Source organism: Chelon labrosus (assembly GCF_963514085.1).
Source record: "Chelon labrosus genome assembly, chromosome: 8".
Taxonomy (NCBI): domain Eukaryota; kingdom Metazoa; phylum Chordata; class Actinopteri; order Mugiliformes; family Mugilidae; genus Chelon; species Chelon labrosus.
The window spans coordinates 17,575,207-17,602,799 of NC_140358.1; the positions used below are offsets into that span (position 1 = coordinate 17,575,207).

Consider the following 27,593-nt stretch of genomic DNA (forward strand, 5'->3'; position numbering starts at 1 on the left):
TGGTAGATCTAAAAATGATCAATTAATTATCTATAAAGCACGATAAAACATTTGATCCTGAATTGTTTGCTACAGGCAAAAAGATTACAAATGGCAATCTGATCATTTTTCCAGAATAACCATACTCTTACCACTAAGTGGCAGTATTGTGTAAATTATTCCAACTATCAATGAAAATCATGTAGAAAAGTAATAAATGTATTTTTGATTGGAAAAAGTGAAGCGTTTCCTCTAGTGGCATCTCGTCTAGCTTCAGTTTGGTTTCAGATCCGAGTAAAATAATACCATTAAAGAATCAGTGGGCAAAACTTAGCATACGTTAAAAGAGCAGATTGTGTTTTTAAGATAGATTTGAAGTCATAAAGATCTAAAGTGAGGACATAATAACACCATGACTTCTTCTGTCCGTTGAAGGTCGAGTCACACGTTCCATCAAAACATGCAAATAAGTAAGAAAATACATTTCATAAAAACCACACAAATACTTTTCAATCTTTTTATTGAATATTAAGGTAAATATTTCACATTAATACAGGCTACATAAAGTAGAGCCACTATACGACATGAAATTTACTCTCATTTTAACCCTTTTTTAGTATGTAAACAATTATACATGTATTTACCACTCTAAAAGGTTCTGATTTCTCTTTCTCTTTAGGTAATCATCATCTAGTTCTGGGCCAAGTTTAAACAGCTACTTCATGTTGAGCGCCCTGAAGCCCAAGAACGGTGTATGTGGGTTTAAGTCAAAAATCGCTAAGCTACGCAGAGAATGGATCCTGTTAAACAGGTGATCGCGCATGTTTGTTTGAATCAATCGGGACACTGATAACAGCTCTGGCCCAATTTCCTCTTTCCATGTTTAAGATAGGCACATCAAAGAATGGCGTCAAGAGAACTTCCAATTCTTCAACCTCCGCTCTGCACTTTCAGGTCACTACTTAAGTTTACATGTTGTATCTTTTTCTTTTTTCTTTGTCTTATTCGGTCAATATTCGTCAGTTGGTATTACATGTTTGCACTGTGGGTCATGCTGTGTGTGTTTGATTGCTGTGGACGCCATCTAGTTGACGTGGTTCAGGTGCACATTGCCCACATGGGGTGCCCAGGTACCAGGCCACACCTGAAGGAGAGTAGAAAGGTGCAGTGTTGAACAGTTACAGTCAAATATTACATCTTGTGTTGACAAATTTTACTCCAACGTTACAAAAAAGGTAATGTACCTGCTGTTGTGGGTCAGAGCTATCCGCATTGTTTGGGACCACTTTGATGATGGGGCTCCATGCAGGGTCTCCAGCGTGCAAACCATTGTACATGCCCGGGCCCTCTGCCATGGGAGGATGAGGGGGCAGCATGGTTCCTCCGTACATCGACATAGGCATTCCCTGTACGTGAAAGCACAGATAACTGGTAAAACACGTGTACACAGAAGAAACTAGTTGAATGAATGAAAGAGCCATGGCTTTGCGTTACCTTTGGGAAGTCCATGTAACTGTTGGGCAAATGCTGCGGCTGGTGGTAGTTGTTAGCAGGGTTTGCGATACCTGTGTCGTCCTGCTCCATGGGCTGGTGCTGAGAGAAGGCGGACTGCTCTGCCTGCAGCTGCGGGTGCATCATGTGACTACTCATCAGGGGCTGGGACCAACCAGACATGGCCTCTGTAGCAAAATACACTTAGTGTTAGAGCCATATCACAGTTACTAAGACTGGAATACTGTATAAGGTGGTGTCTAAGTCACAAATATCTACAGTTTACCCTTACCTGAACCACTGCCAACCCCAAACGACCAGATGCCTCCCTGTCCAACAGATGCCGTGTAGCTAGTTGTGAGGAGAGGTGGGTTGACGGTCCCCGTCTGCCTGATCCTGGCCAGTCGCTCTGTGCCGATGGGCGGTGGAACCTTCCGGTCCTGCTGCGCGGAGCTCCCTGGCTTAGGCTGGGGAGGAGGGGCTACAGCTGAGGTGGAGAGGGCAGAGGATGACACCGTGGAGGGAGGTGGGACAGGAGATTCACCTGGCGGAAAGAATGTAGAACGAAACGTTTACACATTTACAGGACAAAATAAGGATCAAGATATGTCTCAAACCATCTAAATACACTGCCTGGCCAAAAATAAATCGCCACCTGGATTTCACTAAGCAAATAGGTACGAGCCTCCTATTGAATAATTACTGCATGGGTGATTATCTTTCAGCTGGCAACAAGTTATTTAACCCCAACTGCTTCTCATTTCTTAAACAACCATGTCGACAAACAAAAGATGTTACGTCTGTTTGAGAAGGGTCAAATCATTGGCAATCATTACCTAAAAAAAAAGGCTTCAGTTTACTAGGGAGCATAAAGATTGGACTCTGGTGCAATGGAAGAAGGTCATGTGATCTGATGAGTCCAGATTTACCCTGTTCCAGAGTGATGGGGGCATCAGGGTAAGAAGAGAGGCAGATGAAGTGATGCACCCATCATGCATAGTGCCTACTGTACAAGATTGTGGGGGCAGTGCTATGATCTGGGGTTGCTGCAGTTGGTCAGGTCTAGGTTCAGCAACATTATGTGTCCAAAGAATGAGGTCAGCTGACTACCTGAATATACTGAATGACCAGGTTATTCCATCAATGGGTTTTTTTCTTCCCTGATATATTCGTGGACATATTCGAAGATGACAATGCCAGCATTCATGGGGCTCAGATTGTGAAAGAGTGGTTCAGGGAGCATGAGACATCATTTTCACACATGGATTGGCCACCACAGAGTCCAGACCTTAACCTCATTGAGAATCTTTGGGATGTGCTGGAGAAGGCTTTGCGCAGTGGTCAGACTCTCCCATCATAAATACAAGATCTTGGTGATGAATTAATGCAACACTGGATGGAAATAAATCTGGTGACATTGCAGAAGCTTATTGAAACAATGACACAGCAAACGTGTGCTGTATTTAAAGCTAAAGGCGGTCCAATGAAATACTAGAGTGAGTGATTTTTTTTTTTGGCCAGGCAGTTTAAATAACTCCACCTTGCAATTGTCAGAACAAGATGACAAACAAGAAGTGTGTGAGCCTACCGGACGTGGATGCACTCCATGGGTGAGGGGAAAAGTGCTGTCTGCTGAATGAGGGTGTGCCAACTCCTGTATGGCCGTGCAGATACACCGGGCTGCCAGAGATACTGGTGGCATAGCTGGTCAACGCTGTGGGTAGAGGTAAAGAGTAAAAGAGTTCAATATAGAGCAAAACTTTACCTTACTAAAAAATACAAGGCCTTATGTTTAGACGTAGTCTTCTTACTACCTCTAGTGTGGTATGTTTTATTCCTCTTAAAAGCTCATTATTAATCTCACAGACATTAACTCGGTTAGATAAACAACTAAATGATCACCAATATTAATTACAAGAAAAACTGTCCTACCGATGGGGCTGTTGACCATCCTCTGGGGCGCAGGTCTGAAGCCGGGGGCTTTGGAGCTGTCTGGAGGAGGTGGAGGCATCATATTCTCCATCTGGCCCATGCTCATATAAGCTGGTTGGGCTGAGTACGACTGCTCTGGGGGTGATCGAGCAGGCAAATGGCATGCACCCCACACCTGGCTGTTTCCCACCTGAAAAGCCAAGCGCAATGGATTAATACTAAACTATAACCGACACCTGTGAGTGTGCCACCTGTAAGAGTTAAAAGTGTAACTGTCAGGCTAACGTTGAGTTTGTGGGTCGATTAAACTCACCTGGTTGTTGTTATCAAAGATGCTGCTGAAATTGAAGAGACCTGCTGGACCGAAGTTGGGGGGGATCTGCTGAGGCTTGCCTGCATTGGCGACATGCTGCATCTGGGAACCGTTAATCATCCCCAAATTAGCAGAGACCTGAAGAGAGCCTTGGGCTTGAGCTTGGTTCTGGGCTTGTGGAGGCAAACTTGTTTGCTGGGAAGTCTGGTTTTGGGTTTGTTTTGGTGGTTCTTGCTGAGCACTGAAGGGTACAAACACAGACTGCTGCTGTTGCTGCTGCTGCTGCTGTTGCGTGTGCTGCTGCTCAGAAGGGGAGTAGTACTGCCCTGATGACTGCATACGGTGGGAGACTCTGGGCGCCGGGGCTGAGAAGTGAGGAACAGTGTTGTTGGGATGTGCAACATTGTGTGAGAGGACAGGAGGAGGTGCTGAGGGATGGTGGGAGTTGGGCTGTTGGGTGAGGAGAGGAGGTGGAGCCTCTGTGGATGGTACAGAGGAGGAAGGGGGAGGTATCTGCTGTCGGGGCTCTGGCTTCTGAACTAAAGCCATGGCTGGGGCAGTGTAACCAACAGAGTTGATGCTCTCGCTGACAGAAACAGGCTGGTTCTCTGCGGATAGAGAGGGCTTTTCTTTTCCAGCAGGGGCAACAGTAGTGGACTCTGTTTTAGTTGGCTGAATGGGGGGCTGTAAAGCCGATCCGATTAGCTGCTGAGGGGCATTAGCCGTAGTTGTAGTGGAACTGTGATGTGCAGGAGAACCCGTGCCTCGTACTGTATTACTGCCACTAGAAGCAGCAGCAACAGACACAGGGGCGACACCACTGGGCTTGGGGTCAGGCGCGAAGAGCTGTTTTCTGACAGAAGAAGGAGTGGGGACGCTCGGCTGAGGATTATAGGGAGTAGGATTAGGGGTCTGAGGCGAGGCTGCAGCTGCAGACGTGTTAGGAGCACTGGTGGTGGTGTTGGTGGTCATGACCGGGACTCCTGAGCTGGCTGTGTTGCTGTGCTCACTATGGGTTGAGTTGGGCCTGGCCTGGACTCCAGTGCTGTTGGTTCCTCCGTTGTGTTTGGGGGAGCTGTTAGCACTGCCGGGACTCACGGGGCGCACGGGGAAGGGTCCCCATGTGCTGGCGGCGGGAGAGAAGGTGCCACCGAACTGTGCCATGGGTAGGCGAGGGTGTCTTATCTGGTGAATGGTCTGAGCAGCCAGTAGAGCCAGCTGAGGGTGGGCGTATGCCAGGGGCAAAGAGACCGGGAAGGGCTGCCTGACGTTTGACGACAGCCCCTTTCCAATCTTCCCCCCAGCCTGAGAGGAGGATGAAGACGAGGATGAGGAGGATTGGAACGAGACGCCTGTAGAGGTGACCAATGAGCTTAGAGCCTTTGGCCCAGTGGTTGAACCACTGGTCGCCCCCGTGGTACTGGGGAAGGAAGCGGAAGTCGTTTTAGAGCCGGGGGCTCTGATGTGATTGCGGGGAATCAGATCCTCAAGCTCTTTGGCTGGGTCTTGAATTAGAGCATTGATCAGCTGGACTGCATACCTTGTAGACTCCGTGCCACCTCTGAAACAAAACACCACACTTTAATCAGAATATGCTGTCGTGTAACTAATCACAAGCAATGAAACTGTTTTTTCTGCTGTTCTGCAACATATTCAGTAATCAAACCCACTCGTTTATCGTTATCTTGCCGTCAGTGCTTGTTTTTTTTTAGCGTACACGGTGATCAGATGGAATGAAAGTGTGAGACAGTTGAATTTAGACCTGCTTGCTTAATGCACCAACACTGCTGTTGTATTTCATCTGCAATGTTTTCACTGTCCACAGGGGGGCATTGTTTGCTACCTTATGGTGATCATCCTCTCTCCGTTCTTGTCCTTCTGTTTGTCCACGTCGATGTGAGCTCCTGTCACGTCCTGGATGGCTGTGATGTTGCAGCCGCCTCGACCCATGATCCGAGACACGACGGAGGCTGGCACAGACAGCTTCTTTGATCTTTAAAAGGAGCAGTGACAGGTATAGTGACTGTACTGGACTTTTACAGTTACATAATTCATTAGCTGTGTATGTAGTAAGCAATGCATGTGTTCGGTATTTATACAATTCACAGAACAGGTTCAATTTGACAGTGGAAAGAATGATCATCCTCTTGGAAGTGTTTTTTTTGTTATAAAACTGACCTCCTGACGACCTCCTTCCAACCCTCTTCTCTCTTCTGGCCTCTCTTTGGACTTGTGAGGCTGAGTTTACTGTTGGGTGAGGTGATCGGAAGAGCCATGGTCTTGAATGGCGAGGGTAAGGAGTTGGAGGTGGAGTCGCTTGAATCTGGAGCTCTGTGAAAAACAAGACGTAGGCCTCGTTCAACTAGCTGACAGATGCGATATGATAAATATGAGCTGTTATTCGTCATGCTTGTTGCCTGACCAGAATCAAAGAGAACTCACAACACACAGTGAACACATAAGAACAGCTTGACCTCCCTAGATGAAGTACACAGATACAGGAATGCCAGACGATGAACGTGTTCTGCTTCACCAGGAACTCACTTTTGCGTTGGTTTTGAGATGGAGACTGTGACCTTATTGTCCACTTTGCCATCAGTCTGCAGCTGAGGACAGTGTCTCTTCTCTGGGCCGGGCATGAGGGCCTGGGGTGCTCCTGAGGAAGGGGCTGAAGAGGAGGAGGACGAGGAGGAGGAGGAAGAGGAGGAGGAGGCGGAGGAGGTGAGGTCAGGGAGGTAGTTGAGCTCCTGACTCTTGCCACCACTGCTGCTGCTCTCACTGGCACAGTCGGTGCTGTCCAAGGGGTCAGAATCGCTGTTGCCACCCGTCACTCCCCCGCCCCCACCCCTCGGCTCACCGTGGATCTTGTTCTTGTCAGCCTTGTGCTGTGCTAGTGCAACCTAAAAAGAACATAATTTTTTATTCACCAGGACACTTCTGGTCTGGACAGGACATGCAGAACAATCAAATTCACCAATACATCACCAGATAAATACCACTTCACATAGAAGGAGTGGTGCTCACCTGCGGATCCTGTAATATGATGGGTTCGTTGGGCGCCGAATCCTTGGTCTTGTTCTTTTTGCTCTTACGATTGGTGCTCGGGGTAGTGGCCACGCTCGCTCGCTTCTTACCAAAAGCTGTAGTGAAAGTGGTGGAGGTGGCAGATATACCAATGGTGGTGGTGGTAGTTGCACTTGGAGGCTCAATAGGAACCTCTGTTTCTGAGAAGAAAAAGAAGAAGAAGGGGAAAACGGTTATCAACCAAGAGATTCTGCTAATTTATCATCAGAAGTCTTATAACCTTATTGTGACATGTCTAATTTTGAAGCCAAAGTGCTCGGCTGTTACCTTCGGCTGAATCCTCCTTCTGCTCCTGCATCTCACAGGACTCCTCCTTGGTTTTCTGCCCCTCCTCTTCCTCCTGTTTCCTCTTCTGCTCCTCCTTCTTCTTCTTGCGTTTCTCCTTTCTCTTCTCACGCTTGGCAGCCAAGGCCTGCTTCTTGCTCTCCTCTCGGGACTGTTACACACAAGAGAGTCACGTTGAGGGAAAAAAAAAAAAAAAACACAATCTGTGCCTTGTATTCAGGATGCTTTAGCCTCCCAAAGCACAGCTAAATACGGAGGCATTACCTTCTCCAAGTCGAGCTCCTTGAGGAGGATGCTAGCGTTCTTGTTGGCCTCAGCCGCCTGCTGGTCTTTAGCTTTGACAATGGTCTCCATGCACTGGTGGCACTTCTTCAACAGCTCCTGCAGGGATCACCGGGAGTTACAGCTCTGTTAATATCACTTCTGACCACTCAATAGCTGAAGCCAATTAATGAATGAACAGGAAATCAATACAAACCTTGTCAGCGATGGTGGCGATATATCTCATGCACTCGATATCTGATGGGAACTGGTTGACCTCCTTCACAAGATACTGCACCACCTTCACATGACCCTAAGCCGTTAAGTAAAATGGTTAGTAACTACAAAGCTGTAAAATGCAGCCTGATACACATTTTAGGATTGCGGTCAACTGTGCACCTTGCGAAAAGCTGCCATGAGCGGGGTAATCTTGCGGTTGTCAGCCGCATCCACATCAGCACTGGCATGTACCAGGAGCTGGACCACGTCAAAATGACCGCCGTTTGCTGCCAGCCAGAGGGGAGTGTTCCCTTTCTTGTTTCGTACATCAATATGAGCACCCCTAAAAAGAAAGAGAAACAAATTGTGCATTTAGATGTTTTATACCTGCTTCACCACCATTTTAAGTCTTTCTGAACACTAAACATCAACTGAGGATTGGTTTATTTTAATAAAACTAGAATGAGAATCTATTCACAAGTGACTGAGAGAACACACACCTGTTGATGAGCAGCTCACAAAACTTGTAGTGGCCTTTGTCGGCAGCAATGGTGAGGGCAGTGTCTCGGGATGAGGGAACAGGAGGAGCGTTGACATCAGCACCTTTGTCCAGCAGTACTCGGCCTACCTCCGCGTAACCCCCTGAGGCTGCCTCCATCAGTGGAGTAAGACCAGTCTGTTTGAAGAGAGAAATCAGTTAGAAAAATGGCCAGCGGACACGCCAACAAAAGAATAGAAGTAAAAACAAAACATTAATTGCATTTATTTTGAGACCGACATAGTTTTCCCTAATATTTCTTAAAAATTAAACTGTGACTTAAGTAACAAACACAAATTAATGCAAAATGATCTCTTTTGTAACTAATGATCAAAATTCCTCACCTTAGCGCGATGCTCTACGTTGGCCTTGCGATCTAGCAGAAGACTGACAACCTCCGCCCGCCCCTGAAAGCAGGCTAGGGTCAGAGCTGTGTTTCTGTTGGTCTCAATCTGGGCGTTGATGTCGGAGCCCATGTCTAACAACAGCTTCACTGCTGGCACGTGACCATTCATAGCTGCCAGCATCAAAGGAGAGATTCCCAGCTTACTGCCAGTCCTGTTGAACAAGCAAACAAGGAAAATCTTTAGAGACAAAATACCACTTGTCGTGGCACGTACACCTGCATGTTTACTGTCCTGCAGCAGCGCACACTTATAGGAACTAAAACGATGTTGTCACCTTCAGACTTCAGAGAAGTTTTCTTCATTAACCGTAACCGTAACCCGATATGTGGCCCAACTGTATAATGAGGCTCTAGTGGCTCACCTGGAGTTGATCTCAGCTCCAGCGTTGAGGAGTATCTTGATGATGTTGACGTAACCCCCAGAAGCAGCCAGGCTAAGAGGCGTGTAGTCTGAAACATTGCGGTGTTCCTTATTGGCTCCCCGCAGCAGCAGCAACTCAACAACCTGTACAAAAAAAAGAAGAATGACGGTTACACAACGTAGGTGAAGCCAGGAACACACCGAGTAGAAATGTCATGATTGTGATGCCAATCTGACGGACTATCTGTTTACCTCCTGGCGTCCCCCAGAGCAGGCCAAGGAGAGGGGTGTGTCTTTGGTTCTCTCTGACTGAGCCTCAATGTCACCCCCTTTGTCCAGGAGCACCTCAACCACTCCTACGTGGCCAGCAGTGGCAGCCAGGATCAAAGGAGTAAAGCCTGTGGAGAAGAGTTTTTCCTTGTTATATGAAACAGCGACTATGAATTCAAATCCAACTCCCACGTGGCAATATCACCGTCCATTTTATTATCACTCTTCTATACCTTTCTTGTCCCGGTGCTCAATGTTGGCTCCCCGTGCAATCAGGACAGACACAAGCTCCTCGTGTCCTCCTGCACATGCCAGCGTCAGCGCTGTGTCATGGTTACTCTCCGTCTGTGAGGAGAACAACAATCTTTTTAATATAATGTGCTACACTGATTGAAATAAATATGAGTGTCAAATTGGCATTGTCTCTTACATGTGCATCTATGTCAACAGAGGGGTAGAGGGGCAGGACTGAGGGAGGAGAAGCGATGTTCGCGGACGTCTGTGTGGGTGTCTGGGAGAGGGGAGTGGGTGAATTTGTAGTGTTCAGCATGGGCACGCGACTGCTCACAGCTGCAATAGAGAAAACATGTATGCAAACGAACAGGTTAGGGCTGCAGCAGAGTCTCCAGTTGGTCATCAGTAGTCAGTGGACGAGTCCTTACCTGCCATGATGTCATCCAGTGTGTCTGTGAGCGTCTGTGCAGGTGTAGCTACCATGAGCCCATCTGGAGCCTGCTGAGGTATCATTCCTGGGCCTAACCCAGCCAGCTGCTGACCCTGCTGCTGGCCCAACATCTGCTGCCCCACCAGTACCCTCTGCAACTCCGGGCTGGTACTACCCGGGTAGTCTGCAGGGTTGTAGTCTGGCAGCGGCTGGATGGGGACGAAAGCAGCCTGAAGAGGCGGAGGGGGAGGCTGGGGCTGAGTCTGTGGTGAAGGGGGCAGAGGAGGCTGCTGTGGCGGCTGTGGCCCATCCCTGTAGAGGATTGTGCCCACCTGAGGAAGCTTGGGGTAGTCATCCTCTTCTCCGTCTGCCTCTTCCTCTGAACCCTCCTCTTCATCGTCATCTTCCTCTTCCTGAAAGCAAACAGAGAACACCTTAAGTCTCAGGTCTCTATAACATCATCACTTTTAAATAAATCCCAAAACAAGAATGTCACCTCATCCCCTTCCTCTTCTGGCTGCTCTTCTTGCTCCCCATCTTTGTTGGCCTCTTCATCTGTGTCAGAGCCAGTATGTACTTGAGCACCCGGCATAGTGGTAAGGGGTCCCGGAGCAGACGTTGTAGTTCCAGGCCCCGGTCCTGGTCCCTGGCTTTGTCCAGGCTCCTGCTCTTCCTTTAAGCCCTTTGCCTCCATGTACTCTTTGGTGAACTGTTGCTGTGTTTTCAGCTGCAGCTGGCGCTCCACCTTCTGCAGCTCCTTCAAGATTTTCTTCTTCTTCTGTACCTAAGTAGACAATTGCCACATCGTTGTTTGACTAACATCTGATACTGTGCTACGCATACAAAAAAAAGCATTCAAGCGTAAATTAGCTTGAAAGTCCATCTTACTCAAGATCAACTATTAGTTCAGATCTTAAAGGTTGGTGGATTGTACCTGCTCCTCTCTGCTCTTCTTCAGCTCTTCAATCTTGTCTTTGGTGAGCGGCTCCCCCTGAATGAGTTCTAGCGACTGTAGCTGGGCCTTCTCAATAGCGCTAATTCTCTGGCCCAGTTCATTCAGCTTTCCCTCTGTCTCCTCCACAATGCACTCTAGAGGCTGGCACAAGTGGAAGGGTGGCAGAGGTTCTGCCTCAGGCCCCCGGCCAACTGAGCTGGGGACACCAGGCTGAAGGGCTGCCTGTCTCTGTTTGGACATGCCTGAATGTGAACAAAAGAGACAAAAGAAGTCGACAAATACCATGGGTTAATAATATGACAACGGTTAAATGGATAAGCAAAGTCTAAAACTTAATTTTGCGAGTACATCCGTTGGGAGACGGGGCTCGTAGCACTGCGTACCTTTGCTGGAGACGGGTGGGGGTGTAGCGATGTTTGACGGGGCTCTGTCGGGCTCTTGAGGGGGGACGACCATGGCGAGAGCTTGGAATGGGACACGAGGAACCTGTTGGGAGGGAAGATATGTCAAGCTTCAGCAAACAAAAACAACTATGTTAAACTAAAAACAGAACTATCGCCTAAAAGAAGAAGAATAAAAAAAAATGTGTTATAGTTCAGCATGTACCTGAGAGGCATCTTGTGATGGGGGAGTGAGCTGGGAAAGGTCAGGGGCTGGGACAGACAGGATGTTGTTGGGGTAGTCCAACAGGTAGGACACCACATTGGTGTGGCCACCCTTAGCAGCTTCTATCAACATGGTTGAACCATCCTACAAAGAGAAAACATGACGTGGTTTGGTTAATTTTTATTTAACACACGTACCTGAGGGTAATTACTGTTAATAAAATGCTGCTAATCCAGACTCTGTGCCTTACTTTGAGTCTGTGCGTAGGATCTGCCCCATGTGCCAGCAGCAACTCCACCACGGCCAGATGTCCTCCAGCACAGGCCAGAGACACCACCGTGTGATCATTATTGGCAGTAGCTCTGTTCACATTAGCACCTAGACAGGAGAAGAACACTGGTAAACACACTGATTCACTGTATGTGAGATTAATGAGGGATAAATTACACCAAATTTATTAGGATGGGAATGCCAACATAAATATTTTAAAGAAAAGTTTGGTGAGTATATTTGACAGTTCAAGTAATGTACTGCATAAAAATTATTAATACATCTGTTACTGGTTTCTTTTCACTTACAAAGATATGTGTGTCCAACTTCGCCTCGTAAAAATTAAAAAGGGACTTTCATACTGATAAGACTATGAGGATATGTCCTTCCAGTATGAAGAACTGTTCAAATACATCTACTCCCTTCAAGCAATAACTATAAACAAACAATGGAGTCGAAATCTGACCACAGAGGGAACAGAGAAAAAATTAAACTACAGAGACCAAGATGAGAGAGTACAGCTGCACTCAAAGCCCACCAAAAATAAGGAAACCACATATAATAGAGCTACTCAGCATAACAACACAAGGAAATGGGATTTACCCATGAAGGTAATAAATGTAAAACAATTAATGGTATTGTAAAATAGAATAGCGATAAGAAAATATATCCTGCATTGTTTAAGTCACTAAACTGAATTAGCACATGTTCTTAATCTAAACTTTGTGAGTAAGAGACAAGATTTTTGTTGTGGGTTTAGGTTTAAACAAATAAACATTTCCAAAAGAGCGCATTTAAATTGTTTAAAGGGCAAATTAGTCAATAACACACCTTTGCTGATAAGAAACTGCACTGTACAGAGATGTCCTGCCCTTGCTGCCTTCATCAAGGGCGTCCGCCCTCCTTCAGACTCATGCTCCTAGAGGACCCAGACAAAGATGCATTTATTAAGATCAGTATAGAAGTTATACAAATAGGTTATGATCTGTATTTCTGCAGAATAAGGGACTGCTGCTGTAACTCTACAAGTACAAGCCTTGCTTTGCACAATAGGCTATGTTCAGTTCAATCAATTAACATTTGCAAACAAAAGACTTCATTCATGCATCCCTTCTGGACCTGGTGTTATCTAACCCTATGTAAAACACGGGGCCAATCATAAGTCACAAAGGGGGTTGGAGGGAAAGGTGTACCAAGTTGGCTCCAGCCTGCAGCAGCACATCCGCCACGTCGGTGTGTCCGTTCTCACACGCATACGTCAATGCCGTGTCACCCGTTGCTGTGGTGGCGTGAACGTTTGCTCCTAAATGGGAAACAAAGAGTTGATTAGGATTGTAATCACGAGGATGTGACTAAGATGTTTAGCATACAGTTTGTCTCTTTGTTTTCTTAGACGTGCCGCTTCTTGCTCACCTGCAGCCAGAAGGTATTTGACCAACTCCAGATGGCCTTCCTGTGCAGCTTCCATCAGAGGAGTAGAGCAGCCCAACTCAATGTCTGCCCCTGCCTTAATGAGGAAGTCGGCCACTTCTAAGAAGCCTCCGCAACATGCTAGAGTCAAAGCGGTCTCCTGCGTCTCCTCTGTCTGTGCGTTGATGTTAGCACCTGCACAAGAGCAGAATCGTTTGTGACTGGTTTATAAAAAAAAAAAAAAATGGCAAAACATAAACCAATAAAATATAAACATGTTAATATCTCTTTACATTTCTACCTTTTTCCCCAACGGCAGACAAACACAAAGAAAGGACTGATTACAGTGCAAACATATGTAAACTATTCACTAGAACAGAATCTAGCATTAGGTTTTCATTTCCTGGATGTAAGAACAAAGTTTCTACCTTGTGCCAGCAGCAGTGCTACCATTTCCTCATGGCCTTCTCTGGCTGCCTCCATCAAAGGGGTGTAGCCCTCATCATTAACCTGGACACAAACAGAAGCAACAGCAGATAAGAAAATGCATGGGAGAGAATGACTCATGCCAAGATTACCCTTTGGTATAGAAATCAGCTCGTCTTGTGTCAGTGCACTGTCAAGGCGCCTGGACAGTTTCTATATCCAGTCAGTTTTGTCACAGAGGATTTAAATAACAAGGAAATATACTGCCCGGCCAAAAATACGTCGCCACCTGGATTTAACTAAGCAAATAGGTACGAGCCTCCTATTGGATAATTACTGCATGGGTGATTATCTTTCAGCTGGCAACAAGTTATTTAACCCCAAATGATGCAATGAGTAGCTTCTCATTTCTTAAACAACCATGTCTAAAGACACATCCCGTGGTCTTGGAAAAGATGTTAGTCTGTTTGAGAAGGGTCAAATCATTGGCATGCATCAATAAAGAAAACATCTAAGGAGATTGAAGAAACTACTAAAATTGGGTTAAGAACTGTCTAACGCATTATTAAAAACTGGAAGGATAGTGGGAAACCATCGTCTTCGAGGAAAAAATGTTATTCCATCAATGGATTTTTTCTTCCCTGATGTTCACGGGCATATCCCAAGATGACAATGCCAGGATTCATTGGGCTCAAATTGTGAAAGAGTGGTTCAGGGAGCATCATTTTCACACACGGGTTGGCCACCACAGAGTCCAGACCTTAACCCCATTGAGAATCTTTGGGATGTGCTGGAGAAGGCTTTGTGTAGTGGTCAGACTCTCCCATCATCAATACAAGATCTTGGTGAAAAAAATGAATGCAACACTGGATGGAAATAAATCCTGTGATATAGAAGCTTATTGAAACAATGCCACAGCGAATGTGTGCTGTAATCAAAGCTAAAGGCGGTAAAACGAAATATTAGAGTGTGTGACCTTTTTTTTTTTTTGGTGGCGACTTCTTTTTTGGCCAGACAGTGTATTACTAAATAATGTTCAGTTGTTCTTGTTTGCTCTATCCTGACTTCCTCATGATATGCCATTTGTTAGCAGTTTGTCTCATAAATGGGAATCAAATGTGAATAGCAAATTAAATTTCCATTTTGCATACAAACGCAATACAAAGACTCATGTCTCTAATACAGGAGGACAGTATTAAGGCACTTCTTCGCAGAAAATAAACCTATACCTCCTCCAGGTTGGCTCCTCTCTCTATGAGCAAGGCTGCCAGTTCCACGTGTCCTCCACAGGCTGCGAGGGTAAGGGGTGACTCGAACGAATCGGCTGGCATGTTGACCTGCGCGCCGCTGTCCAACAGCAGCCGTGCCACCTCCACATGGCCGTCCTGGGACAGCGAGACACACAGAGAATATAGAGATAAGCACCTGAATAAATATGTAGCACAACTTTCCAGTTGCTTAACAAATCCATATTTTCTTTTTTGTTCCCACTGAATTGCAACATTTCTAACAAACGCTAATGTGCAACAAAGATTATTAAACTATGATGATCACAATCTAACCACTTGCCCAGCTTTAAAGAATTGGCAAAACCATTACCCATTAACCATTAACCATCAGTGGGCTAGCCTGGATGGAAGCTGAAATAGCCGACTGCTTCACCAGTGCTGTGTGAGGGAGCGTTACAGCAGCTCATTCCTTCCTGCTGCCGTGAGGCTGTACAGCCAAGCCTGCTCCCAGTAGACCGCGTACGTAGAACTACTATTGTATTTGATTTGCCATTTCTTTTGTATTTATTTAATGTTTACTTTTCCTTGTCTTGTGTGCACCGTCCTTAATACCATACGATGCTGCAACACTGTCAATTTCCCTACTGTGGGATAAATTATTAAACACTTTACTAGAATGAATTATCGGTTTATTAATTTGTTTAAATGAATTGGATCTACCACTAAACAAATAAGGTTTGGGTCAGATGCTCACCATGCACGCCTCCATTAGTGCTGTGTGCATCTCATCTGTTTTGTGTTCCTGGTCTGCTCCAGCCTCCAACAGAAAACGCACCATGTCCAAGTGACCTGCAGAGAACCAACAAAAATCTGTATTTTAAACCTTCTATCACAGTTAACGGAGCATTACAGGACGTTAAAATGCACAGCATCTAAACAGGACACATAAACACTTTGCCATATTTGGGTTCTGACCTTTGTAGCAGGCAAGGGTGAGAGCGCTCTCCTTGAACTCATTGGAGTGTGTGTTGATGCCCGCGCCATACTCCAACAGTACCCTGGCCACTTCTACGTGGCCTGCACTGGCCGCCTCCATAAGAGGTGTGTGTCCGTTCTCATTGTGGTCCTCAATGTTTGCGCCCTCTTTCAGAAGAACCTTCACCACATCCACGAAGCCACCAGCACATGCGTACGTCAGAGCTGTGTTGCCTGGAAGACAGCGGAAAGATTAACCACTAGAGCCAAACACTTAAGAGTATAGTGCATTTATGACGAGCGATATTAAGACAGTTTTACCTGTAGAGGACTGTGCATTAACATCTGCCCCGTGGACCAGAAGCAGTTTGACTATGTCCACATAACCTCCACTGGCAGCAGCCATAAGTGGCGTTATGTCTCCCTTGATGCCCCTGTCCTCCACATTTGCATGCATGGCCAATAAAACCTAACGAAGAAAGATGATATTATAAGATTCCAAGCCACACAAAGATGTGTGTAACCAATGGAAAATCTTCCTCAAACAGTTCATAAAGGTAAAAAGGTTTGTTTATTTCAGTATACAGATACTACACACACCAGACATGTGCCAAATCATGTCCCACTACAACTTACCTGTGCAAGTTCATAGTAGCCAGCAGAGCAGGCGAGGCACAGCAGGCTCTCCCCTTCCTCTGTGTGTTCATTGACGCTCCGTCCCTCATCCAGCAATTTGCGCACAGCGTTGACATCCCCATCCGAGCACGCCTCTGCTAAACTACGGCTGAAAATAACCAGACTGCTACAATTACTGCCACTGTGACAGGCTAACACACACACGCGCGCCTCACAACGACACAATCACGCGTACACTCACATGTGAATACGCTGCAGAGATTTGATAGGAGGGAAATGATTCTATACGGCACGGGCGAGATACATACTTGTCGGCTTGGCCGGCGTTGAGTGTGTTTTCAGCTCTCATTCGGGTCAGGGCAGCTGCGGCCTCGTCCAGGGCACAACTTACAGATGACGTCAGGCGGCGGAGCACCTCGGGGTCTGCAAAAGCTTTACCATCGGCAGTGGACAGTTTACCGATGCCTGCCAAACACCAAAAGGGCAGAGGTGCATAGGGCAATGCAAACCACAGGGGAGCGCAACCAAACCAGACCAGATGAAGAAGCAAGTCCAGTCCAGCCAATCCAATCCAGGGTTAGTAGCAGCGTACACAAAGAGGGGAGGAAAAAAAAAAACAGACACACACACACAGAAAACACACACAAGCATTTGTTAATACAGCTTAATATATCCCTTCACTACTTTCAATGCACCATCAATGATTCTTAACTCTTTTATTTTTGTCATATTTTAAAGGTACAAGAAAATATCCACAGGCAACAAAGGGAGGGTCTACGTAAGCTCCGATTTGCGTCAAGAATTAAAAGGAATGCAGTGAAGGATGTAAAAGTAGTTGTATGTACTAGTGAACACAGGTTCAGGATGTTAATGGTTAAAGAGAAAAACACGGTGTGTGAATTATACATGTGTGAGAGGCAGCGAGCGCGAGACAAACAGAGACAGTGGTCAGCAGGAGAGGAAATCTGGGAAGACAACTACATGTGACGTAAAAGCGAAAATTGTATTTGAGTATTTGACAAAGAGGGGAAAGAGGAAAGAATTGAAAGCGATATGAAAAGGACAGTTTTTGCCACCGTCTCTTTCAAAAGGACAGATAAAGAACCATTTCCAAACATGTGTGGTGGAAAAAGAAGGAAAGCAAGAGGAGCCAAGAGAGGAGGGACAAACGTGCTGGTTTTGAACTTTTCGGCCTCAGCTTAAACACATCCATTAGCTCGGCAGAGGTGAGCTCCAGTCCTTGAAGCCCTCTCGCGTTTTTCACCGCTAGGTCTGTGACTCAAGCTAAACTTAGCACAGCTCTCAGACAGGGATTTCGCAACAGTCCCCAAGACGTAGGGGAAACAAGAGGTCGAGGAAGTTGATCATTAATGTTTTACTGATTCGTGTTTATCTCAGAATGGAAACCATTCGCAGAACCAACACAACAGCGGGTAACTTATATTCGATTTGTGTGAAAACACCTCTAAGTGTAAATCACACCTTAAATTAGTAACCGACCTTGGCTTACTTATATTTAACGCTTTCTTCGTTGAGCAAAATGGACCTCAGTCTCTCAATGAGGTCAAGACTGTGAACATATTATGAACATATATTTGTTTTGTTTCAGAACTGCACTGAAACAGCCTAACCCTAAGAGTCAGAGACGTTAGCCGACATTAAAGCTCTCTGACACTTAACAATGGCAGGTGTTTAAACATTAATGACTCGATTTCTTTTAAGTCTATAATATAACTCTTTGGAGTAGCAAACTGATCACTGGTGACTCAATGAACAGGAATAAATACAGACTCCCAACAGCATACCAACACAGGGCTTTAATGCAAACTACTTCCTGCTTTTCAAAGTGACAACATATGATAACACCGTGCTCGCTGGGTCCCACCCTGGCCTAAAGCTAGACAGCACCAACGTCAAGATCTGAAAGAATAAATGCAAATCCTGGACGAAACTGGTATGCACCGTGATCAAACCTAACAAAGGAACCTTCTTAACAACGCCTCCAAATTCTCCCTCAACTTACAAGACTAAGAACATAGACAGGTGTTTCAAAGTAAACGCCTCCTTCGGAGTGTTTACCCATAAGCACCTGTTCAGCTCCACCCGAAACTCCAGCATGTTTACACAAACAACATGCGCGTCGGCCCGGTTGTACTAAAATAAAATGTGTCGTATAACGAATGCTTACTCAGAGCATACAACTGGTATACTCACCTATACAAATTTACATTGAGTCGAGCTAACAACTACATCTAGGCAGGAAGTGTCCAACGGGAAAGTGTTGCAGGTGACATTCAATGTACTTGCATTCTGCAGTGTAATATCCTCAATGAGGACTGAGACTGTGCTGCATTCTGGGTAATTTCTGGCAATGTATTGATGCTCATGAGTCATCGTGACCCCTCCTGTTGACTGCATTCTCTGATATTTTGGTTTATTCCCCCAAATTAGAATATTAAATGTTGCTTAATGCATTTTTATGGAAAGGATGTAGTAAAATGTCTGCGCTACCTGCTACCTACTCTTTCAACGTGGCATGAGAACAAAACATCCCCCAGAAAAGTTAATATTAGAATCTGACAGCGTCTGTGTGCAAGTCACGGTTTGACACAACTCCTGTGAAAGCCAGAAACGGCGACTGCCGAGGCCTGACATGATATGACAAAGAGGAGTGGGTTTTCAATTTTTAATAAATTGACCTTTCCAGGACAGCATGTCCACACAATCAGATTTTGAGACAATCAGACAATTGATGTGTGACAAGAGAGGCAAAAAAAAAAAAAAAAACTTGAGTTTTGAAGGAGTGTGTGGAATAACTGCTATAATCTATTTTGCTCATCGCTGATGCTCCTCGAAGTGATTTGGTTCTACCCTTGAGACCTTACAACAAGGTTCAGAGATATGTTTTTGGCCAAGTTATGAAAGAAATTTTCACAAACTATGCTAACTGCTATGTTGTCATCGGCTTCAGAGATTTGTGGTATTTCTACGATATTTTACCTCTAGTCGGCACAGCGTGAATACGTCTTTGCTTTTGTCCAAAATCCAAAATGCTGCCACACATCAGCTTTCAGGCCTGACACTGCTCTGCATGTTGTAGCCTCTGTCATGCTTTGGATGTCCCTCACAGGTGGTCTAACGTCTTCTGCAAGACTAGTTCAATGTACAAACAAGTTTTTGCGAGACCACAGCCAGATTTCGAATGAATTGCTTTTTTTCTTCTTTATCAATTCAAGGATTTTATCGATTTTACTGATGTCAGATATTGCAAATGAAGAGCTATTTGAATTGGAAAATCTTTTTTTTTTTTTTTAAACCCATCCCTTAACTTCTGATGTCAAAATGAATGGTTCATAGAAATTAAACTGATGCACTAAGGTTTCATTATACACATTTTGTGCTTGGTCTGATGGAAACCACATGAATCCACAGCACTGAATTTGAATATTTTATTAATTGTGCCCTATAGTGATTTATATTAACGCTGAAAATCACGTTATTAATGTCTTTAGATTGATCTCAACCACGTCACCTACGCTACACAATATAACCCCCGTGCTAATTAAAAATGACAGAAGACAACAGCTTGCTTGCACAATAGCCAGGTGTTTTGTACACCACAGCAGCCCTGTTACCGAACAAGTAAACATCACCTTGCATCTCTGCAGCAACGGTATGATGGTTACCAGAGCCCACTGCAGCCAGTCAGTGCAGTGCGTCTATGCCCGCTGGACGCTTATTAGGGAGCCTCACGTGAGGCTCGTTTGTGCCTCTACAGTTTCGCTGACTTGATCCAGGTCATATTGTGCAGAATTCACATGAAAGCCACAGTTCGTTATTATCCATTCTAGTTTGACATATCCAATAGTTAATCTGCTTCAGTTTGCTACGGTTAATACTGAGTTGCATCTCTTATGGCATAAGATTACTGTAAAGGTACTGTACAAACAGAGGTAACAGCTTTGTGTGAATAAAGTTTAATGTACTAACTTCATTGCCGATAGGGGATTTTGAATTATGTAAGGTTTGGAGGTAAAGGCCAGGAAGACGCATTTCATGGACAATTGCAGAAGTCCAAAAACATAATTATAAATTGGCTCATTGTCTGTCTGACAAACAAAGACTCGCTACATTCAAAGGAAACCAGACCGTCAGTGTAATTAAGATAAACCAACATAAATCCTCACACAGCGTCACGGCTCCCATGTACCGAGAGCTGAATATTTTCACACCATATTAGAATTAACTCCCACGACGTTAGAATCACTCCAGACACGGCAACATCACTTGTTTACTGTGTACTTCACCCAAAATATATACTCACTGAACTGTGTTGGAACATTTTAGGATAATATTTCCAACAAACCTTTCTATCTATAACATTTCAGGACTCAATACTCTTTCATAAATGCTCCAGGTCGCTTATAACTATACAAAGTCTGGACATGTTCAATACATTTCTTCATGTTTTTAACCGTGTTAGTATTTTTTGTTCGTTTTCCCTCATATATCATTTGTGAAAGCTGATAGGCTTCATTTCTCTTTTACAGACACGTGGCTACAGTTGACAGCACAACCACCAGCTGTTGAGATGATCAGGCCAGAAGACACGTGTTTCATGTCACCCCCATGCGGTGTAGATACACATTCTTTAACATTCATTGGTAGGGCACAAAACACCAACAATTTAGGAACATCTGCATCATACTATTGCTCTACAGCTACTTCCACGTGTAAAAATAACTTAATGAGACTTCTGGTCATGGGGCAAGTGAAGCCAGACTAGTGGTAAACAATCGCCTGGGCTACTTAAATCTAGTAATAAAAGCTCTGTCGTGTATACACACTTTCCTATCATTTCGACTGGCGTCACGGCTGATCAGGGCATTTTTAAAACGGTCGATGCTCAGAAACTGATGTTGTGAATTTGTTCTATAGCTTCCCTTAACCACAACCTGACTTGAACATACGTGCCGAGTGGAAATACTGTGTTACCAGCCCTTAAAGGGAAGCGGCCTTGTGTGTAACGTGTGTGATGTAAGAAACTATAGCTGTTTGAAAGCGTGTGACAGATAACACTGCCGACTAGCCGCGCGTAACCAACACTTACGCAAGTACACAGCAAGTAACGTTCAGTAGGTAAAAAGCGGCGTCTGTGTTTTATGTTGTCGTCGAGCAGCGTGCTTATCTGCTGGTGTGTGAAGGAAAAATAAAGGACCGGTTCACAAAAAAATTTGACGGTGCTGCTCTCCCCTCATTTTCCCTAGTTAAGAGAACAGGTCACCAGCAATGAGCTAGGCTACAGGAGTGAGGTTAGCCTAAAACCGGGAGGTGTCCGTACCACAGTGCAGACGCGTGAATCTGGGAAGAACTAGAAATCAAAGGCAGACAGACAGCGATTTGTAAATTGCACAATGTGGGTGTTTCACAAGGTTGTGAGTACATCCACAATAGATGTCAACAAGTTTGTTGATGAGTGATTTATTTTGTTAAAATCACCGAGCCGGTTTTTTTGTGATGAGAGACAATACTACTTTAACTTTCTTTACTGTTATTTAAGAAAGTAATGAAAAAGGCTATACTATACTGAAAATCTTTAAGGAATAGCTCGGAGGGATTTTTTTCTTAATCCATTGCAGAGCTATTCAAATGTCAAGCACACAGGGCTACACTGGACTGATTGATGTGAACCGATCGAACTCAGGTTTAGCCGTTACCCAATATTAAAATGATCGGAGGCAAAAACACGACGTAATTGAGTCATCCTCAGTCACAAAGCTGTTAATTCGACACTCATTTGAGCACAGCAGTCATGGAGGTGATGTTTCCACCCCTCGAGTATAAACACAGAAATAAACAGAAATATCTCTCGGTCCATTTCATTTTTAAACTTTGTATACGGCGAAGTTTGCGTGCGCTGCATTTGATTGCAACACATTATACGGTACTGCCTGATGAAGTGGCTAATAAGTATATGTAATGGATAACTGTGAACTTAGAAGGCTTTTGTTATCATCAGTGTTTTTTTTTCCATTCAGGTTCCCACGTTGACTGGGTTTTTACTTGACTGTACTCTACGCAATGACCATGTTTGACTGTTTTCCATCACATTACATCAACCAGTAAAGTGGGTGGAAGATATTAGCCAACGTCACCCAAGTATGGCTAGTAGCAACAATAGCCTTCATTAATTATCCACGTGTGACTTGTCTTACATCTTGCATTTGTTGTAATTACGCCTGCTGGGAATCTATAGTCTCTTAACAACACAAAATGTTTGACATATCAGACAAAGAAACCTTAACCAATACAAAGCAATGTTCTTTAATGTATTATTATTAAACGTATTAGTATTTAACCAATCGTCCACATTAAAATTTTGTACTTGATCACAAACAATGAGCCAATTTAAATATTTTTCCACCAATCATCATGAAGTCCTGTAGTGTCTTTAATTTACCTGACAGCCTTATCTTGTTTATCTTTAAAGGAAGCTGTATACTTTCGTACCAGTTTTCCCAATGTGTGTAACATTTCTCACATTTTTGATTTGACGCAAATGTTATCTTTTCATACAGTCTCATGACTTTAGGTTTCCAAAATGTATTGGAAAATTAAAATGACCTCGAACGAAGTCATCCCACTAACAAATCTTTAGTAATAAACAACTGCCTGAAGTCTGCGGCCCACAGACATTACCAGACGCTTGGCATATTCTGTACTTGGCTACTTTGTTCGTGCTGGGAATGAGGAGAAGCTGTCCAAATCTTTTTGCCACAAGCATTACACACAAATATTTCTGTCTCTGCTGATATTACACTAAAACCATATGGGAAACCTATCAAATTGATAGACAAAAACATTATTACTATATTACTCTACGTACTGTATGTAACAGAGCTTAAGCAAACAAATGATATAAATTACCACCTATTTTGTTTGGACTAGCCAGGGCAAAAGGGGAATAGAATGAGATTAGCTATTAGCCGTTCAACACAAGCTCTGTGCATGCTGTGGAGGCTCAAGTCTGTTCCAGCGTTAATCTGCACGGTAATGTTCGCGGGCCCAAACGAGGCCAGGACACCCAGCTCTAGTGGATTAATCTACATAGACCTTCTAACACCGAGATTACAAGTTATAATCGAACTAATTTATCTGCTGATACGAGACTTATAAGACTGGTAGTTTCTCTTTACTGCCATTTTAGCCTTAGGATTTCAACAATATATTTTTTAAGGATTGGAAATGGGACTGGGAAGAAAGCTGAGGCAGAAAGGTGTGGCTTCACTTAGTTAGTTGCTGTATTTTAAAGCACAAATTAAGACAGGTCGTATAAAAAAAGGGTGTGGCCAATGACGTACTGATTAACAAGCAATTAACACGTGTGTCGTCTTAAGCCAAATGAAGTTCAGACAAAGCGGTCGTACCTGCAGCTTCCAGCAAAGCTTCAAGTCGGGCCTGTGTCTCTGGATCAACTGTCCTCAAATCAACTCCATCTGTGGCGCTGGACAAAAGCAACTCTGACGCTGTCTTCATGATGGGGTTATCCAGGTCCTCCTGGTCCAAAATGAATGACTCCACCTGGGAGAGACAAACAAGGGACATAGATGAATCTGAGTCCTATTTTTTAAGTTTGTTTTTGATGCAACATTGTATGTAAGCCACCATCTAGAGAGGAGGAGACCTATAACCTTTAAGATGACGGGCATCAGCACATGGTATGTGTTGTACAGAATTAGCAGGTGTGGAATAATTTGTAAATATGTTGCATAATGCATCAGTTATTGTTTACAACTATATAAAAATGTCCATACACACACACACACAAATAAACCACCTATAAAAAGACCAGGCATCTGGCTCTTGTTTATTTACAGTTTCTCTCAACAACAGAGGGAAGGCAAAAAAGGAGCACAGGGATAAGACAGTCAAAGCACTGGAAGTGCAATGGCCAGGAATTACAACCACTGCACACACACACACACACACACACACTGATTCAGCTGAGAGTCAGCTGCCCAAATACACCACCATAGTCTCATACCTGAGTGTGGCCCTTTTGGCTATTATGTATTATCATCTGTACTTTTGAGTGTCTGTTTAAAGAATAAACTAAACTAAACTAAGTCAGACCACATATTGAGCTAAAACTTAACTAAAACAACAAATGCCCCAACCTTCTCTACCCTACCCCTAAATTGTAGGTTCAGTAGCACGTGTGATTCAAGGTGAAACTCTGAGATGACAATAAACATGTTTTCACCTCCTCAATTACAAACAGAGTCTTGTTTGGTGTTTTACATGTCTATTCACAAACATCCCCTTTTTTTTTTTATAAACAATGCAGGCACATCGGAAAACAAATTCTGAATGTAGGCAAACATATCATCTGGGGAAAAATGTTAAGCTAACTTGTTTGTATTTAGACATTGTTTTTGAGTATTTACATGATCCTTCAAAATATCTTCTTAGTTGTAGTTGTGTTGGGAGAAATTACTCATCACTTATTGGTCTATGTAGGTGCAATAAATGTCAAGGCACTAAAACCCTATAATAAAAATTGCCAATGCATCACGTAATAATCTTTTAAGGGGTTAACTTAAAATAAGAAATTCTTCTTTGTAGAGTTTTGGGGGGTTTTATGTAGATAGGCACCTGAGTGTATCGACCCCACGCAGTGAAAAGATTCATTGCTCCATGTCAGTGACTTACCTTAAGTTATACCAAAAGAAATTACCTTCTTTAACAATTTTTGAGCTAATAATTTATCTTAAGATCTATATTGAGGATAATATATATCACAGACATGAAAGGTAACCTGGACAAACAGACTGCTTTCAAGGTAAGATTTAGAATAAATTACAAATGGCTGTCATTCAACAATCTGCCAAACACCGTCTACCAAAGCCAGAGAAAGTAACAATATCCCTTTATGTCCATACATAAGCTGCAGCAGGCTTTCAGCGTCCAGCCCAGAGAGCAAACGCTGGGAGAGAGTCAGCATTCAGCAATGTGGAGGAATTCAGCCATACGATTGGGACGCAGAGCACAACAGCCCATGGGGGATGTAGTTCTACGAAAGCCTTTATAATCAACAATGGATATCAGTCTCCACTCTTAATGAACTACAGTTCCCAGGGTGTTGGTATCCAGAGAGCTGGAAAGGCCTAGAATGGCATCTGCTTAATCCTGGAACTCAGATTTTAGCTACTGCCCAGAGCTGCTAGCTCTCCAGTGGAGTAAAAAACCACAACAAATGCTCCCTTTCAGCCTCGTAAAGTAAACCGGGCGAGTGAAGAAACATGACGTCGAGGCCGTACATTTGCAATTCGGCTCAATTAAGTTTCCCAGGACGCAACTGACAAACCTGATATTTTCCCTCTTGCTGCTGCTACTACACAGCTGATGCTCAGACAAAAACAGCCGGGCTATATTGACGGTGTCATGAGCCGACATCCTTACTCATCTGTCATGGCTCTAGCGTGTCTCAGACAGATACTCCTTCGGCCAGATATTCGTTATTCGTCATAGACAGCTCAACAGGTACTACGACTAAATCTACCGCTTCTCTCCGTGCCTACAACTACCTGATGTTAGCATTTCTGAAAGTAAACACTGCATCACCCAAGTTAGCATGAAAATGTCAAACTGACACCTTTGATAGGTTTGTCGTACAAATCCAATATTTGCCATCCTACAGTCCCAACAACTTGCACTCCTGCGTCTGCTGCTGTCATATGATAAGTTAAACTCAATTACATTATGACAATAGTGCAGCTAAGAAGCCCTAATATCTTTAAACTGACTGCCCGTGTTGAGCAAGGCATGCAAGGCAACATGGTTTGGATCTGATGTGGCATTTGGTGAGTCCAGCTGCTAATTTTTTTTGTGACTTTGCCGCCATCCAAATAGGGTGGCATATCAAATTTGTGCAGTGGAGACACATATTAAACATACGATCTGGGCATCCGTCAGAGATTACATAAAACATGTCCAAAGTATGTTTAGCCGAGGTGACGAGGTGCCATCACCACTGTCCCCGTGTTTGACATGGAAAGTTGGACACCTCTCAACGTGAACTCAAGCTGCTCGCAAATGTGACAACGCAAATCAAGTTGACAGTGGTAGTGGTGGTGGTGGCCATCTGACGGACAGAAGCGAAGGATGTTTTTAAAAAATAAAAAATAAATACCCAGCTAGCTTATTTGTCAACAGCGACTGTCGAATATTCGAGTTGTCCCGCGGCTAAAAACACAATCTAAACGTATCGAAAAGTTAGCCGAGAGACGATCGGAGTTAATTTACATGATTTGGAAAAGTGACGTAATTGCATCACTACGACTACGAAATAGCAGATATTTAGCTGGCCGTGTGCGTCCGCTGGCTTACGGACACCTTCCATTTGCCGTGGCTGGATAGCTGTTGGGAGAGCTGCAAACTTGTGATGGGTGTTGCGAGACGACAGCACCGAACGAGGCCGTCGTCGCTTACACCCCGAACTAGGCCGTAGCCACAGCCTGCGCTGCATAAATAAAACATTTCAGCCGGTTAGCTTCAACAACTGCCCCTGCCTCACCAAACATGGTCGACATCGAACTGTCCTTAACCATCTGAGTTGATAAGAAGTGTTATTCCGTTAAAGTGCTGGTTAATTTTACGTAATTTCAGCGGCCTGGGAGGGGGTGGTTGCCAACTGCGAGCTAATGCGCTAGCTAGCAGGCAGCTCGCGCTACGAGAGGAATGTTGCCTAGCTTCTCTGGTTAGGCTTAGCTAGTTAGCTTAGCGTAGCTACCTCTGAAACCTCGTCTTCGTCGCTGCCGGATCCTGGACCCGAGGAGAGGACGGCCGCGGCCGCTAGTTTGAAATCCAGTCTTTCTGCAGCAGGCCCGCCGGGTTCGCCGTACAAACGCACTTTCTTTCCACCTACACCAATCCCAATGCCCCCTAGTCCGACTCCTCCTGGTGTCGCTCCTACCCCCATCCCTGCCACTGGGGAGCGAGGAGTCACCGAGTCAATCTCGTCCTCGAAGCCGTCCGTCAGCATTGCCGTCCCGGCTACTGCATCCTGCATACTTCTGTTCACGATACGTGTGTTCACGAGCTAGTTGTTGACTTAAACGTCCGTCCAGGCGCCTTCTTTTGGGATATTTGCGTGATTTTACTTCAGGGAATCCAGAAACTCTCCCGAAGCGAGGGTTGAGGAGGATCTCTTTCCCCCAGCCATTAACTTTCTAACAACCTAACCCGATACGCACTGTTTCTCAGAAAGACCGCCTCTGCATG

General features: G+C 44.5%; 1 protein-coding gene across 4 annotated transcripts; it reads right to left on the reverse strand.

Annotated features, from left to right (window-relative positions):
* Positions 1-482: 482 nt before the first annotated feature.
* ankhd1 (ankyrin repeat and KH domain containing 1) lies at positions 483-27,553 on the reverse strand. Of its 4 annotated transcripts, none has more exons than XM_084550056.1 (39): positions 27,103-27,553; positions 23,738-23,891; positions 16,619-16,742; positions 16,311-16,458; positions 15,996-16,143; positions 15,675-15,908; positions 15,454-15,548; positions 14,700-14,855; positions 13,473-13,554; positions 13,048-13,239; positions 12,828-12,937; positions 12,466-12,553; positions 11,615-11,742; positions 11,365-11,508; positions 11,142-11,244; positions 10,738-11,000; positions 10,300-10,587; positions 9,802-10,216; positions 9,570-9,709; positions 9,373-9,484; positions 9,122-9,267; positions 8,871-9,013; positions 8,447-8,660; positions 8,065-8,240; positions 7,745-7,907; positions 7,563-7,658; positions 7,349-7,465; positions 7,067-7,235; positions 6,740-6,939; positions 6,260-6,615; positions 5,894-6,046; positions 5,559-5,708; positions 3,716-5,276; positions 3,403-3,592; positions 3,059-3,184; positions 1,763-2,014; positions 1,474-1,658; positions 1,224-1,385; positions 483-1,123 (listed from the first exon to the last, which is right to left on the reverse strand). In XM_084550056.1, exons 1-39 carry the CDS (start codon positions 27,379-27,381, stop codon positions 1,064-1,066), a joined length of 8,022 nt encoding a protein of 2,673 aa, XP_084406182.1. In that variant the 5' UTR covers positions 27,382-27,553; the 3' UTR covers positions 483-1,063. The 4 variants fall into 4 exon arrangements, with proteins under 4 accessions (XP_084406182.1, XP_084406181.1, XP_084406180.1 ...); XM_084550055.1 differs by having other exon boundaries at positions 16,311-16,473; XM_084550054.1 differs by having other exon boundaries at positions 16,619-16,775.
* Between the last annotated feature and the right edge of the window lie 40 nt (positions 27,554-27,593).

Bases quoted from the DNA above. Each gene is read 5' to 3' on its own strand.
- ankhd1 (XM_084550053.1), bottom strand. From the start codon at position 27,381: ATGCAGGATGCAGTAGCCGGGACGGCAATGCTGACGGACGGCTTCGAG. The intron at 16,776-23,737 runs GTACGACCGCTT...GGTGTTTGGCAG, and splicing joins AGCTTTGCTGGAAGCTGCAG to GCATCGGTAAACTGTCCACT. The intron at 9,268-9,372 runs GTATAGAAGAGT...TCTTCTCCACAG, and splicing joins TGAGCACCGGGACAAGAAAG to GCTTTACTCCTTTGATCCTG.